At 57.8% G+C, this 13,874-nt stretch overlaps 1 protein-coding gene across 1 annotated transcript; it reads left to right on the top strand.

Annotated features, from left to right (window-relative positions):
- Positions 1-10,670: 10,670 nt before the first annotated feature.
- On the top strand, positions 10,671-12,765 carry HES4 (hes family bHLH transcription factor 4). Its single transcript, XM_087755322.1, is given in 6 exon segments — positions 10,671-11,258; positions 11,407-11,502; positions 11,599-11,686; positions 11,777-12,211; positions 12,214-12,284; positions 12,286-12,765. Coding segments are annotated over 6 exon segments (870 nt in total). The 5' UTR covers positions 10,671-11,147; the 3' UTR covers positions 12,355-12,765.
- The last annotated feature ends 1,109 nt before the right edge of the window (positions 12,766-13,874 follow it).

Below are 13,874 nucleotides of genomic sequence, written 5' to 3'. Positions count from 1 at the left end.
AACTTGTGCTAGGATCTTGGCTACCTGTCTCTGGATTTGTTCATTTTTGTTCCTCCCATGCCTCACACACACTGTTCCTTAGAGCGACCGGTTAGGTTAAGTGTAGCCTTAAGAATGATTCATTTGAGTTCTACTTCCTTCAAAGTACAAATCCTAGACTAATTTTTCTCATCTTATTTTCAAACAGGTTTTAATCCAGGCATAATGTCTTTAGTAAGAATAACAGGCGGAAACTAGAACAAAAGTTAATATTTTGCCTGTTCAGGGGAAGTTTGGCGCATTCAGATTCAAAGTAGGGAGAGACAAGGCTACACGAGAAATGTCTGGAGATAGGACATTCTGCGATGCTTAGGGGAGCAAATGTGTCCTAAGACCATGAGCGAGCGAGGTACGATGACTGTTACTATTTTGCAGGGAGTGGGAGGTGTGCCAGATTGGGTGTCCTGTCTCTCCCGCCCAATTAAGACAACTCTTTTTGCCATTCAGTGCAATTTTTAATATAAAGCTGATACCATGGAAAATGATGGTCTTCTTCCTGGAAGACAATAGGGTATTTTTCAGGGAGTTGTTTTGCTCATTGTGTGCATTGTGGGGCCTTCTTTGCTTATTTTTAACTGGGGCAAGTTTTATCAAAGACACGAAATGACTCTAAGTCACGGTGACAATGGCAGGGGGATGAAGTCACAACGTTAATCTTCTCTGTGCAACTCTAAAGAAGTGGAAACTTCCACTGAATGCCATGAAATCCTCGCCACAATGAAGCTGTTCAGACATGCCAATCACTAGCTCACAACAACTACAGAAGTGAAAATCTTCTTGGAAGGAAAAGGTCTGGCGTGGTGCTAATAAGAGGATCTCTAGACGTTGAAATGTGTGCCTATGTGGGTTTTTTTACAAGCACAAGTGCCAACGCATACCTGGAGTGAAATGGGAGGCTGGGAGAATGAGAGTTTGGGCTCCCTCCTCTTCCTGGCTTTGCCGGACACCCCATTCCCATGCTTGCAGGGCTGCAAGGGCCTCCACACCCACCAGCCATCGGGCGGGCTCCAAGCAGTCCCCCCTCTCCCCTTTCGCTGCAGCACAACGGTTGCTGAAGCACCGGCCTCCAGGGCTCACTGCACCCGTGACTCGGGGCGGCACGGGAAGGGCTCGGGGGGACCGCGCTGCTGCATGCATCCTGGCTGGTGCTGCGGCGCTGCACCGGGGCTGTCTGCAGCACTGCACCAGGGCTGGGTGCAGTGCTGCACCGGGGCTGGCTGCGGCGCTGCACCGGGGCTGGCTGCGGCGCTGCACCGGGACTGTCTGCAGCACTGCACCGGGGCTGGGTGCAGTGCTGCACCGGGGCTGGCTGCGGCGCTGCACCGGGACTGGCTGCAGCACTGCACTGGGGCTGGCTGCAGCGCTGCATTGGGGCTGGCTGCGGTGCTGCACCGGGGCTGGCTGTGGTGCTGCACCTGGGTGGGCTGCGGCGCTGCATTGGGGCTGGCTGCGGCGCTGCACCGCGGCTGGCTGCGGTGCTGCACCAGAGGTGGCTGTGGTGCTGCATTAGGGCTGGCTGCAGTGCTGCACCGGGGCTGGCAGTGCAGCACTGCACTGGGGCTGGCTGCGGCACCGCTCCAGGGCTGACTGCGGTGCTGCACTGGGGCTGGCTGCGGCACTGCACCGGGGCTGGCTGCAGCACTGCACTGGGGCTGGCTGCAGCGCTGCACCGGGGCTGGCTGCGGTGCTGCACCGGGGCTGGCTGTGGTGCTGCACCGGGGCTGGCTGTGCCTGCTGGAGGCGTGTGGCCATAGGCAGGCCTGCACCTGCATCCAACCTCCCCAAGGGAAAAGGGTGCTTGCTGCCACGTGCGTTACCCCAGCCTTTGTAGCCCCGTTCATCCCCAGCTAAAAAGCAAAGGAACGATCACCAAAATTCTTTTTCCCGGTCGCAGTGCATCAGAAATCTTTAAATTATGTACGGCAGATCGGTCTTGTCTCCCGAGCGGGAGCGCTGGAGGGAGCGGGGAGCGGCAGCTCTCGCGCCCAGCTCGGGGGGCTCTGGGTTGCACGCGTGCGTAGCTGGGCGTTAGGCGTGCATCCAGGCCGCTCGATCCTCCCACTGACGACGGAGGAACGAACCTCTGCTCGTGGTTTCAGTGGGACGGCATCAAAATGCCAAAGCGAAGGGAGCGGTCCGGCACGCAGCAGCATCACAGAATGCCTCGCGGAGGCAGCGAGAAGCCTCCCGTCCGGATCAGGAATAGCGGTGTGTTAAGGTCCCAAACAGATCTTTTCCCGGTGCCTGCCAAAAGAAAAGCGGGGTGAACACCCAGAACTTTAAAAACCGGTCAAGAAGCTGTTGCTTTGATTTCTCTCTTCTTCTGAGCTCCTTGTGGGTTTGTTTGAGGGGAAGGGTGGGCTGGGTAAAGACCAGACACCAAAGCGTGTCCCAGCACCCAGAGAACTTCAGAGGAAAACAGCTTATTTCATTAGCGTTGTAAACAAGTTGGACTTTTTCAAAATATTTATTTTAGGAATCAAATTAAATGTTCCAGCTATTTGGGAATTCAATTCTCTCTTTCTGCGGGTGCTCGTCAGGGCTCCCAATGCCTCAGTGCACGGCTTTAAAGGCATTTCTCCCCTCTTTTGGATTAGTGACCCATTCTAACAGGTCTTCATTGACGGGGAGTGTGGGTCTCTCAAAGAGTCCATTGGATACAGCTTACAAAAGAGTTTAGCCGGAGATGAAGAGTTTACAAAAAGTTTGTAGGAAACCGTGGAGTCCTTTTAAAAGAGAATAAACTGCCACTGCTGTGTCTGGGTTGAGTTAATCTGATTAGGCCAAGCTCATCAACAGGCCCACTGAAAAGAATGAGGCGGGGGAAAGCAAGCTGCAGACGGGGCCAAGAAAAAAACTAGGGACCTTTTTACTAGAGAAGTCAAACAAAACCTATTGTTGCAGAGCATGCTTGCCTACAGATGGCAAAATGGCAAATCTTTTCAAAGGCAAAGCAAATATAATTGATGGCTTTTTTTTTTTTTTCCCCAGGTATGGGGACAGACACTTAATAAGATTAAGGGAAACCAAAATGAAAGGGGCTGTGAAATACCGCGGATGCTTGTCCTGGTTGTTTGGATGGCATAGGTCTGTGGAGTTTACTTACTCTACATCAAACCTTGAGAAAAAAAGACCCTACCGCGTATCATTTATGCTCCTAGGTCCCTGAGGAAGCGTACGTGTGTGGTTCCCCCACACCCAGTTAATGCTTGTGCTCTTCCAAACTCTAGGAGACGGCAGCACCCAACCGAGGAGTGGAGAAGCAGACCAAAGGACAACAGACTTGGCCTAGGAGAGCTGAAGGCTTTGGGAGGCCGTTCCATCCCTCCGACCCTGGCTCCCGCCCCGCAGCCCCCGGCTCTGCCCTGGGCTGGGGAGGGCTGCAGCAGCCCTCCTCCTCCTCCGGCCGGGGGCTGCTTTGGCCAGGAGGCCCCAGCCAGAGCAGAGGGGAGCAATGCAGACCCCGTCCCGCCAGCGTTCAGCCGCTCATTTCTCCCCCAGGGGAGCAGAGAACCAGCAAAAGGGCAGGTTTTCAGGACTCTGCCCTGAACCTGAGGCCGGTCCTGGTGGAGCCGCTCTGAGTCACCTGCTCCTGCTTCCCACCGGGCACCCTCCCGCCGGGGTGCTTCCCCCCTGACAGTGCCCCTGCCCCTGTTCTGCTTTGCTCAGCGCAGGGCTGGCGACAGCAGGGGCCGGGCAGGAGCAGGCACGCACCTCTGCCGCCCCGCCGCCGGCAACGCGCGCTGCTGCTGCCCCAGGGACCCGGCCAGCTGCAGCGGAGCCCCCGCGGGCCAGGGGCTCGGTGCCGGTGTGGTGCCGCAGCCCGGAGCTCCATCCCCTCCAAGGAGGAAAGGGGCTGTGCAGGGTCAAGCACCCCGGGCACAGAAAGGGGGTGATGGCATCATCGCACCGTCTCATTTGAGGATGTTTATTGTGGGCGAAATAAAAAGCCTAATATAAAGCCCTGACGGAAAGTTACATCACCATTACCTCCTCAGGAGATATTTTAGGCTCTATATTTAGAGCAGCTCGAGTAGTTCTTGGATTTAACATAGGCAGCTCCTTAGCCAATATAATTAAGAACAGTATCAGTGGAAGGCATGTAAGGAGATTTTCTCCCCAAGGCCACCTAATACAGATGTAATTGACTCTATTTTCTGCTTTCTGCACACGGATTGCCGCAACTCAGCCCCTATTATCTGTCAACAAATGAACAGGATCCAGTGAAAGGGACCTCTTCAACCAGGACTGGTTTTAGAGAATGGAGCACTGGGCTGTGTTAAATCTGGACACAACACGGCTTCGTTCCCTTCCTTTTTATCTCTGCCGCCTTTTCAAGATGTTTTCCAGTTAAGGGTAAGTCAGCAAATATGTGTTTGGGCAAAGTGTTGGCACTTGCTAAAGAAGAGAACATCTGTCTCAATCAGCTGGTCTATTCTATCGCTGCAGCTCAACGGAGGCTCTCGGCGCTGAAAGACAAAACCAGGGCAATGTCTTCAGAAAGGTTTTTTGTGTATGCAGTTGCAATTTTCTTTTGCTAAAATTTCCAAGGGCGGGGAAGGAGGAAGGGAGGTGAGAAAAGAAATTAAAATCCATTTGCTTCATAGTAAAAGAGCCCCAGAAAATCTCCATTTCTAATGTTGCAAAATTCCTACCGCGTTACCATCGTTGCATTCCCACAGCCAGTTTCGCAGCCCTGAAAAGGATGTCCTTAATAGCAGCAGGCACAATGAATAATAGTTTATTAGCACAGACATTAATTTTCTTAGAAATATCTTTGCATTTAGCTGAATGAGCCCTGACATTTCCTTGGAGCAAAAGAATGCCTTCAGTTTATTCCAATTGTGCTCCCGTGCCCAACACGCCGGTGCAGCCCGAGCGGTCAGCGCGTCGGACGCAAGGAACGTGCCGTGCGCTGGTCTGGAAGCGCGCGGGGATCAGGGAGCGTGAAACCAAGCACACGGAGGAACGGGGGAAACCTTTTGCACGCCCCGAGACAGAGCGAAGGAAGAGCTTTTGCCTTGAGAGACCCGGCCTCGGCTCCGAAGCCCTCGCCTTTGCGAAGGCACCTGAGCCCAGCCTTATCCTTATCCTCCCAGCCTTATCCTCTGTGGATAAGGGGGAGACGGCTGCGCCGGAGTCCGAGCCTGCGGTTTCCTCCCTGTCCGAAGCTGTTCGGAGGCGACTCTTAGAGGCACCAGAGAGAAACGGAGGAGCGGAGAGCAGCAGAAATGGGCCACGGGGTCGGAGGGAGGCAGGCGTACACAAAACACCGCTTCGTGTTTCCCCAAACCCCTTTCTGGCCCTGGGCTTGTTTGGGGGATTTTGCGAGTGATGCGACCCCGATAATTAATTTCAGCTGATTAGAGCGGTACGCTCCAGAGGGACAAAAGAGGCCGTGCTAGGTTTGAAAAGGATGCTCGGGGCAGAAGGCTGTACTGTAATTTGTTACACGTTATAGGCTGCTAAAGAACCTCCTCACAATCTGCCAGGCCTTAATGTCTTAATTTCTCCTTCAGCATTCCCTTTGACACACTATCCAAAGTGATGTATGGCGGGGGATGATTGCATGGGATCAAGCAGAGGGAAATCCAGGAGGGATTACAGCCCAATCCCTGGGCAAACAGGCGCTGGAGTGGCTGAACACAGCCACAGCTGTCTGCCCGACAATACCCAGAACAAACAGCGCCGGGGAACAAGGCACGGCCAGGGGCACAGGCAGCCCGGGCTCGGGGAAGGAGACAAAACCTGCATTCAGCCCCCTGGGACCCCGGGCCTTTTATGAGCCTTTTCACCCCAGCTGCAAGCTTTTGAGTTGCACTTCCAAATTTTAGAAGCCTGGCTGTAATAAAATTGGGTTTAATGATCAAAGAGAGCTGGAGATCCAGTGCATATCCGGGCTGGGCGAGGACAAGCGGAGACCGCCACGAGCAGTTTGTCCTCTTCTGTTCTCTCTCATCTAATCAAACACCAATACTAGGATTAATAACCTGTCTCACGTTGCCAGTCTTCAGGCGGAAAGAGCCTTTAAGCTGTTTTTTTAAAAACACAACATGTATGAACATGATGGTTTTTTAAGGGTTCAAGATTAAATGTATAGGCCATGCCCAGAGAGGAATCACAGGGTCTTTTCACATGAGCCTTAAGAAAGAAAATCCCAGGTCTCCATCCAGAGACAGTTTAAAGGCTTTCACTTTCCCAGTGCGTATTCAGGACAGGTTGCTGGTGACACAAACCGTAAAACCCAAATTATACCAAGCCAGAGTAGCACTAACTGCAAGTGAATCATTGCACGAGACTCGTATTAAATGCCAGTGAATAAATGCAATTCCGGTTGCACTGGAATTCACCAATCCCGCTTTTTGTGTCTTTGGCATCTCCTACGGACCTCGCTAGCAAACTACATCGCTGATAAAACGGGACCTAAACAAGATGCGCATGGAGAAAAGCTGCTTATAAGGAGAAAAGCCTTTGTGAAGAAGAGAGCCTGCCCTCCCTCTGCTCAGCACCGCTCTGTACCCCGACGGCCCAGCAGCCCCGTGTTTCTCCGACGCCCTGCCGGCAGCCAAAATCCCCAGGGACTCGGGGCGCTCTGGCCAGTCCCCATGGGCCCTTGCACACCTCCTGAAGGTGCAGCCAGCTGCAAACAGGACCCCCGCCTGCTCCTCACCCCCTGGGCACTTTCTGTGCTCCTTACACCGCGGCTGGGGCCAGGGGGGAGTCTCCCCGTCCCTGCGTGCCCTCTGCCAGCCTGGGGAGCCCGCCCCGGGGCTGCGAGGCTGCGAGCAGGAGAGGACACTGCCGTGCAGCCCCAGCTCCCTCGCCCGTGCAGAATACGGCCGGAGCCGACCCGCACGGAGGGCAGCAGAGGGGAAGGCAGGCTGTTCGTGTCCCATCCTCTCACCACCGTGCAGGCTAAATTGCCGCTAACGGGACGTACAATACTGCAGAAGGGGGTCTGCTGGGACATCTCCCCATCTCCTTGAGCACCAGCGCCTCGACAGCCCGCCGAACCGCAAAGCACGAGGGGGGCAGGACACGGGCTTTCGGTTCACTTGCAGAATGCAATTAATGAACCAGTTCAGCCGCTGCACAGCTATCCTCCGGTGCCAGGGCTCCTGGGCACGGCAGGGCCCCCAAAGAGCGGTGGCAAGACCAGGGCTCCAAACTGCAGCTGAGCTTCCCTCCCCGCTCTGGGAGGGGTTTGCAAGCAAGCTCTGCCTCAGGTTTGCAACTGCAACATGATGGAAATGTGGGCTCAGGTAGGAACGAGACTCAGCAAAAGCAACAGAGCATCTCCAAAATACCAACCCGGGCGGCTAAAACAGAATTCTAGCTTAATCTGAAGTTACTTAAGGCAAGGAGAGTCTTTCCCCAGATTTCACTCAGCTTTGAAATCTGTTATGTCAGAGTTTTAGAACGACAAACATTCTCCCAACTTGTCACACGGAGCAGAGTTCTCTCTGGAGAGGAGCGCAGTCAATAATCGCTGCTCCCAGCCTGGGAATTGCATCACTTGATGTAGATTCTGTTGAAAAACTTGCTCTGTTTTTTTTTTTTTTCACTGTAATTATATAATTAATGCATTCTGAATTAACTGTCAAAGGAGGGACACTATTTTTATTATTAGTTATTTCCTCACAGTATTCTTACATGAGTAAGGGAAATTGCACAAAGGGCTGTTGTTCTGCATTTTATTGGTCTCATAAGGAAACAGATCCCTGAACCTTTCCAATGAGACTTATAAAGCAAACATTTATTATTCTTCAGTAAGACAACATGCACCTCGGTGCACTTTTTGCAAAGGAATAGGCTAGACTTTGGGGGCATTTAGATAAGTAGCGCTTACCCAGAAAAACACCATACCTCCCACAAACCAAAAATCACAGTTCAGCCAAGAATTGCTGTTTCTGTGGTCACGTGCGTGTTAGTGTGACAGAGGAAAAGGATCCTGAAATAAATGTATTCCCCTAGACGCTTTGATGTCTGCAGGAAGATGATGCTCTTTCATACAGCGTGTCTTACTTGGGCGCATTTTGCAGTCTGTGTGTGCAAACCACCTCAAATTGCACCTGAAATGAAAGGCCCAGGATCCGATGCAGCAATCGGAATGGAAATATTTCCGAGAGTTTTTCTTTCTTTTTTTCTACCTTCCTTCTCTTTGGCCTTCTGGGTCCCTCCAGCACCCCTCTGAGCCGTGCCACAGCACCCGGTGCAGGCGAACACACGTGTCGCTGCCTGCCATGCCCACGAAGGGCTAGCCCCTCCAGGCAGGCGGCTGGCCGAGAGCCCACCGGCCTCCTCCCGCTCCCCTGCCCCCCGGGAGGTGGGCAGCCGGGACGCGTTTCAGGCACCTATTCTGCATCCCTTTGCACGGCGCGGGTGGCGAGCCCGCCATCAGCCAGGGAGGCCATCGGCTGGGTGCCTGGGACCAGATCCCTCCCGCTGCCTCACACCTTCAGCTCTGGCTGGCGAGCGCTCCGGTGCTCTCCTCCTTCCCCGCGCCAGCGTGGGAGATCCCCTGGCCCCCAGCCCATCCCGTGGGGAGCCTCCAGGCCACCCCCTGCCCCGGCCACAGAGGCTGCGCACCCGCAGCTCTGCAGCCCGGTGGCATTCCCCCCTCCTCGGCCACGCTGAGGCCACCAAACTCGCTGCACTTGTGCTTGCAGCCCAGAGAATGGCTTTTTTGAAGAGCCGGCGCTCGCCCCGGCTGCACGGCCTTGGGGTGCCCCAGGACCCCAGCTCGGCCCACGGCAGGCGGGTGGCAGCGGCGGAAGGTGGCACCGGGGGCTGTCCCCGCACCCTGGCTGCCAGCACTCAGGTGCGAGACCGTCTCTGCAGCCCAGCGCAGCAGCAGCGCCAGGAAACGCACAAATTACAGCCCCGGCTGCAGAAACGGTTAAGGCAAACAGAATGATTCATCGGAGCGAATTAAAAGGAAAGCACGAGACGGGCCAACAATAGGGATTAACTGTAGTACGTGGTTACGTTCTCCTCCAAAAAAATTTCCCCAAACTAAGCCATGTCGTGCTTGGTTTTCAGAGGGAAAGACCGAACGCGTTTTCATATGAGAGTTTTCAAAATTTTAGCAACCGACTCTTTTATCCTTGCTTCAGAATTGTAATAAAAGGAAAAAACGCATAATGCTTTTCAAGTCAAGATACCATTCTGAATTTCAGACGTTGGTCCACGGAAAGTTAATCCCCAATTTATGATTATTAGAAGATTTAAGCCTGCAGCACAGAGATTTAATATGTACGCTGCATTCTCTAAAAAGGTCTTTCAATAGGCAGGTTTTGAAATTAGCCAAGAGCTTGAAGGCTGCCTAACGATTGCACTTCCAGACTAAAGGAAGGCGCCTTTGGAGGCGGGAGCAGAGGATCTGACCGGTGCAGGGCTGCGCTGTGCCGGACACGGAGGCAGCGGAGCGTGGGAGAGCACCCGGGCCCTGCAGAGCCAGCGGCCGCCCCGGCGGGGCCGTGCGTGGGCACCGTGACCCGCGTGGGCACCGAGGGCCGGGGCCCGGGCTACCAGCAGCAATGCCCCCGGCTGCTTTGCCCCCTCTCAGAAAGGCCGGGGTGTCCCAGCGCCCCGCTGGCGTTGAGGACCCGCCGTTCCCCTCTGCAGGGGCCACCGAAGGGAGCCCCGCGGCCTGTCCGCGGGTGGGCAGCCCACCAGAAGGAGGATTTTGCACCTCCAGCGGGATGACGTCACGCGCCTGACGTCACGCTCTCGCTATGGCAGCAGAACGCCGCTTTCACCTCCCTGAGCGAGAAGCAGCAGAGAAGCGGGGGGGCGAGAGGCCGCCTCCCCCCTCGCAGGGGCAGGGCAGCGACCCCGGCGGCTGCCGCCGAGCCCCCCCGCCCCGCTGCGGGGTCGCAGCTGCCGGGGCCCCGCCGGTGCCTCCGCAGGGCCCGGCCGGGGACGCCCTTCCCCGGGGGGGGTCTCAAGGCTCCGGGGGGCCCTGACCGGCTGAGCCCCGGGGGGCTGCAGGGTGCAGCCGTGCCCCGTTAAAGGCTCTGGTTCCCCGCTCGCTTTCGCCTCCCCACGCCGCGCACGGGCAGGCGGCCGAGCCCCCGCCCGCCCCGCCCCCGCCGCCGCCGCCGCCGCGCTCCCTGCCCAGCGGCTCCCACGCGTGTCTCCGAGCGCCGCGCACCGGCAATTTGGTCCCTGCGGAAGCGGAGCGGGGGCTCCCGAGCCCGGGGCAAGGCGGGGCGGGGCAGGGCCGAGCGGCGGCAAGGCTCCCGCTCCCGGTCCCGGTCCCGGTCCCGCCCGGCGGCCCCCGGAGCTCAGCAGCGCGGCGGGGCGGGGTTTTCCCATGGCCGCCGCGGGCGGGGCGCGCCCGGCGCGGGGAGGCGGGAGCGCCCTGGCACGTGCTCGGGCGCGGGGGGGGCGCGCGGCGGGGCCGCGTCTCGGGGGCGGAGGCACGAGCGCCGCCGCCCGCCCGCCGCCTGATTGACAGCGGGGGCGGCCGCCGGCCAATGGGCGGTGAGCGCCGCCGGCGGCCCCCCCCTTCCCCCCACTTCCCCCCCCCGCCCATTGGCCGCCCGCCGGCCGCCGCCTCGCGTGCCGCGCCAGCCGCCGCCGCCGCCGCCTCCGCCCGCCGCGCGCGGCCCCCGGCCCCCCCTGGGCGCTGCGGGTGTTCGCGAGCGAGGAGGGGCGGCCGCCGCGCCCGGCAGCGTCGGGCCGCGCTCGCTCTGCGCCCCCGCCGCCCGGGGCCGCGGTCGGGGCGCGGGAACCCCCCTGGGGGGGGCAGCCCCGCCCGTTCCCCCCTCCCGCGCCGCCCCCACGTGGCCGCGCTCTCTCGGCGCGGGGCGGGGCCGGCGCGGGTGACGGACAGCCGTCGGGATCGCCGGCCAATGAGAAGGCGGACGGCGCGGCGGCCGGGTGCGGGACGGGCGCTGATTGGCTGCCGGGAGTGTGGGAACGGCCGCGGCGGCGGTTTCACACGAATGGGGAGCCGCCGCCGGGTATAAAGGGGCGGGGGGCGCCGGCCGCCGTCACTGCCGGCCCCGCCGCGCGCCCGCCGCCGCTGCCGCACGCGCCCCGCGCTCGCCGCACGCGCCCGCCCGCCTTTTTCCTTCCCTTCCCGCCGCCGCCTTCCCGCCATGCCCGCCGACACGGGCATGGAGAAACCGACCGCCTCGCCCATCGCGGGGGCGCCGGCCAGCGCCAGCCACACGCCGGACAAACCGCGGAGCGCCAGCGAGCACCGGAAGGTAAATGGCGGGTGCCGGTCGGGGAGCAGCAACGGCGGCGCTGGATGGCGGCGAGCCCGCGGCCGCGCTGAGGTCGGTGTTCGGGGACGGGGTGGGATGGGGCGGGACCGGAGCGGCCCGGGGCTCACCGCCTCCGCTCTCCCCGCAGTCCTCCAAGCCCATCATGGAGAAGCGGCGCCGGGCGCGGATCAACGAGAGCCTGGGGCAGCTGAAGACCCTCATCCTGGACGCGCTCAAGAAGGACGTAAGTGGGGCCGGTGGCGGCGGGGGGGGGGGGGGGCGGCTGCGGGGCACCGGCCGGCCGCGGGCAGCCCTGACAGCAGCGCTCTCCTCCCCGCAGAGCTCCCGGCACTCCAAGCTGGAGAAGGCGGACATCCTGGAGATGACCGTCAAGCACCTGCGGAACCTGCAGCGGGCGCAGATGACCGGTAAGTGCGAGCTGCCCGCCCCGGGGAGGGCTGGGGACCGGGGACCGGGCGCCTGAGCTGGCCCTCACCTGCCCTCCCTCTGCCCTCCAGCTGCGCTCAGCGCCGACCCCACCGTCCTCGGCAAGTACCGGGCTGGATTCAACGAGTGCATGAACGAGGTGACGCGGTTCCTGTCCACCTGCGAAGGGGTGAACACCGACGTGCGTACCCGGCTCCTCAGTCACCTCTCGGCTTGCCTGGGCCAGATCGTGGCCATGAACTACCCGCCGCCGCCGGCCGGCCAGCCCGCACATCTGGCGCAGCAGCCTCTGCACGTCCAGCTGCCCCCCGCAGTGGCCGGCGCTGTGCCCGTGCCCTGCAAACTGAACCCCGCCGAAGCCCTGTCCCCCAAGGTCTATGGGGGCTTCCAGCTCGTCCCTGCTACCGACGGCCAGTTTGCTTTTCTCATCCCGAACCCGGCCTTTCCTCCCAGCTCCGGACCCGTTATTCCCCTGTACGCCAACGCCAACGTCCCGGTGTCCGCGGGCAGCGGTTCGGGGAACGCGGCCGCCACCCCGTCAGCATCCCCGGTGCAGGGGTTGACATCATTTGGGGGCAGCATCGTTCCAGCGTCCCAGGCGGGGAGTCCCATCGGAGAGCGCAGTGAATCGGTCTGGAGGCCTTGGTGACTTGCCTAAAGCGATTCCCCCCCTCCAAAAAAAAAAAAAAACCCCACCAACAACCAACAAAACTACTCTTCTGTTGGCTCCGTTGTATGGAGCCCTGTTATGTTTGGGTTTTTTAAGCAGATTTAAACAGAAAGGAAAAAAGGACCTCACTATGAACGTGCTATTTATTATTTTCAGAGGTTGGGATCTCGACTTGTATTTTTACTTCTTTAAAATGCCTTTATTTGAGATACTTTTTTAAAAAAAAAATAAATGAGAAATAGTTTTGTAACAAATATTCAAAAGTATAATGCCAAAGTTGTTTGTATCCCGTTTGTCTGTGTGTGTGTGCGTGCCTGTGTTGAAGACTTCCAAAAAAGAAAAGAAAAAAAAAATTGCAGGTGTTTAAATAAATAAACTCTTTGAAATAGATTTAACTTTTCCCCCCCTTCCTTTCATTTTGTTGGGTGAGAATGGGCAGGGACAAGCTCAGCCTGTGTGTGCAGCCCCCTCCAAAAAGTACCTTAGGAGCGAACTTTATGGCCTTAAATAAGGCAGTTGGAAGGGGTTCCTGTGGAAAAATAGCTGGGGGGGGGGGGGGGAAAGGAGTGTCTCCAGAGAGCTTTGCAAGTGTCATGGTCCCGCTCAGAAGAAACAGATTCTTGCAAATCTGCTCCTGGAACCTGAGGAATCGCTTGCTGCCTGCTCAGAGCGCTCCTGAAATAACGCTGCTCTTGAGATTTTGCTCCTTACCACCTTGCAGCCGGGATTGGGGGGGGGGTGTGTGTGCAAAAGTTACTATCTTGCCTACAAAAGAGGCAAGAGAGTCTGTCCCTATTGTGAGGAGGGTAATTAGAAGGTATAAAGGGTCTCATCGAGTATGCAGCGGGCTCTTTGGGAAGTTGGGAACCCTATTGAAACGCCTGGGAACTCGGAGCTGAGGGTTAATGTGTGTCTTTTTTTCTCTCGCCACTCTCATTGACAGGGCCAGATAGACTCTGATACTCAATGCTGTTGTAAATTCAATTGCCTGGCCTCACAATGCCTACCTCATAAAAGAGAATAACTCGGGGTTGTGGCTTTTTTTTTTCCAGTAAGCAAGGGAACTGAGGAAAAGACAGTTTTGCCACCCATTCTGACTCACCCCCAGTACTTGAATCCTGGCCAAGTGGAAGCAATTGCAGCCTCACACACACAGAATTAACCACTTCCAATTGTCGCCAATTAATAAGGCCGTGGTGTGGAGAGAGACCATTAAGAGTGAATGCACAGTATGGAAGGGAAAGCTTTGTGTGCTTTGCTCCAAATTTATGAGGTGGGGCTATCGTGTAATCTTGGAGAGCAAAGCCAACAGATGACATGTCTGCACGCCAGAGCCACGTCTAGAGGCATAACCCATCTCGGCTGGGCTTCCTCCATCCTCCAGGCTGTGGGATCCCCACCGGCAAAGCCGCTGCTCCTGTCCCCCCCTCCCCGAGACCTAGGGTTTTTCCTGGTGGTTGGGCTAGGTGGGTTGGGTCGCGGTGGGACCCGCAGCCTTT

The sequence above is a fragment of the Nipponia nippon genome, unplaced genomic scaffold, assembly GCF_047370975.1.
Source record: "Nipponia nippon isolate SJK-2023a ecotype South Korea unplaced genomic scaffold, ASM4737097v1 scaffold_19, whole genome shotgun sequence".
In the NCBI taxonomy this organism is placed as follows: Eukaryota; Metazoa; Chordata; class Aves; order Pelecaniformes; family Threskiornithidae; genus Nipponia; species Nipponia nippon.
The sequence above is the reverse complement of the archived record's forward strand: the minus strand, read 5'-3'. Positions and strand labels throughout refer to the sequence as shown.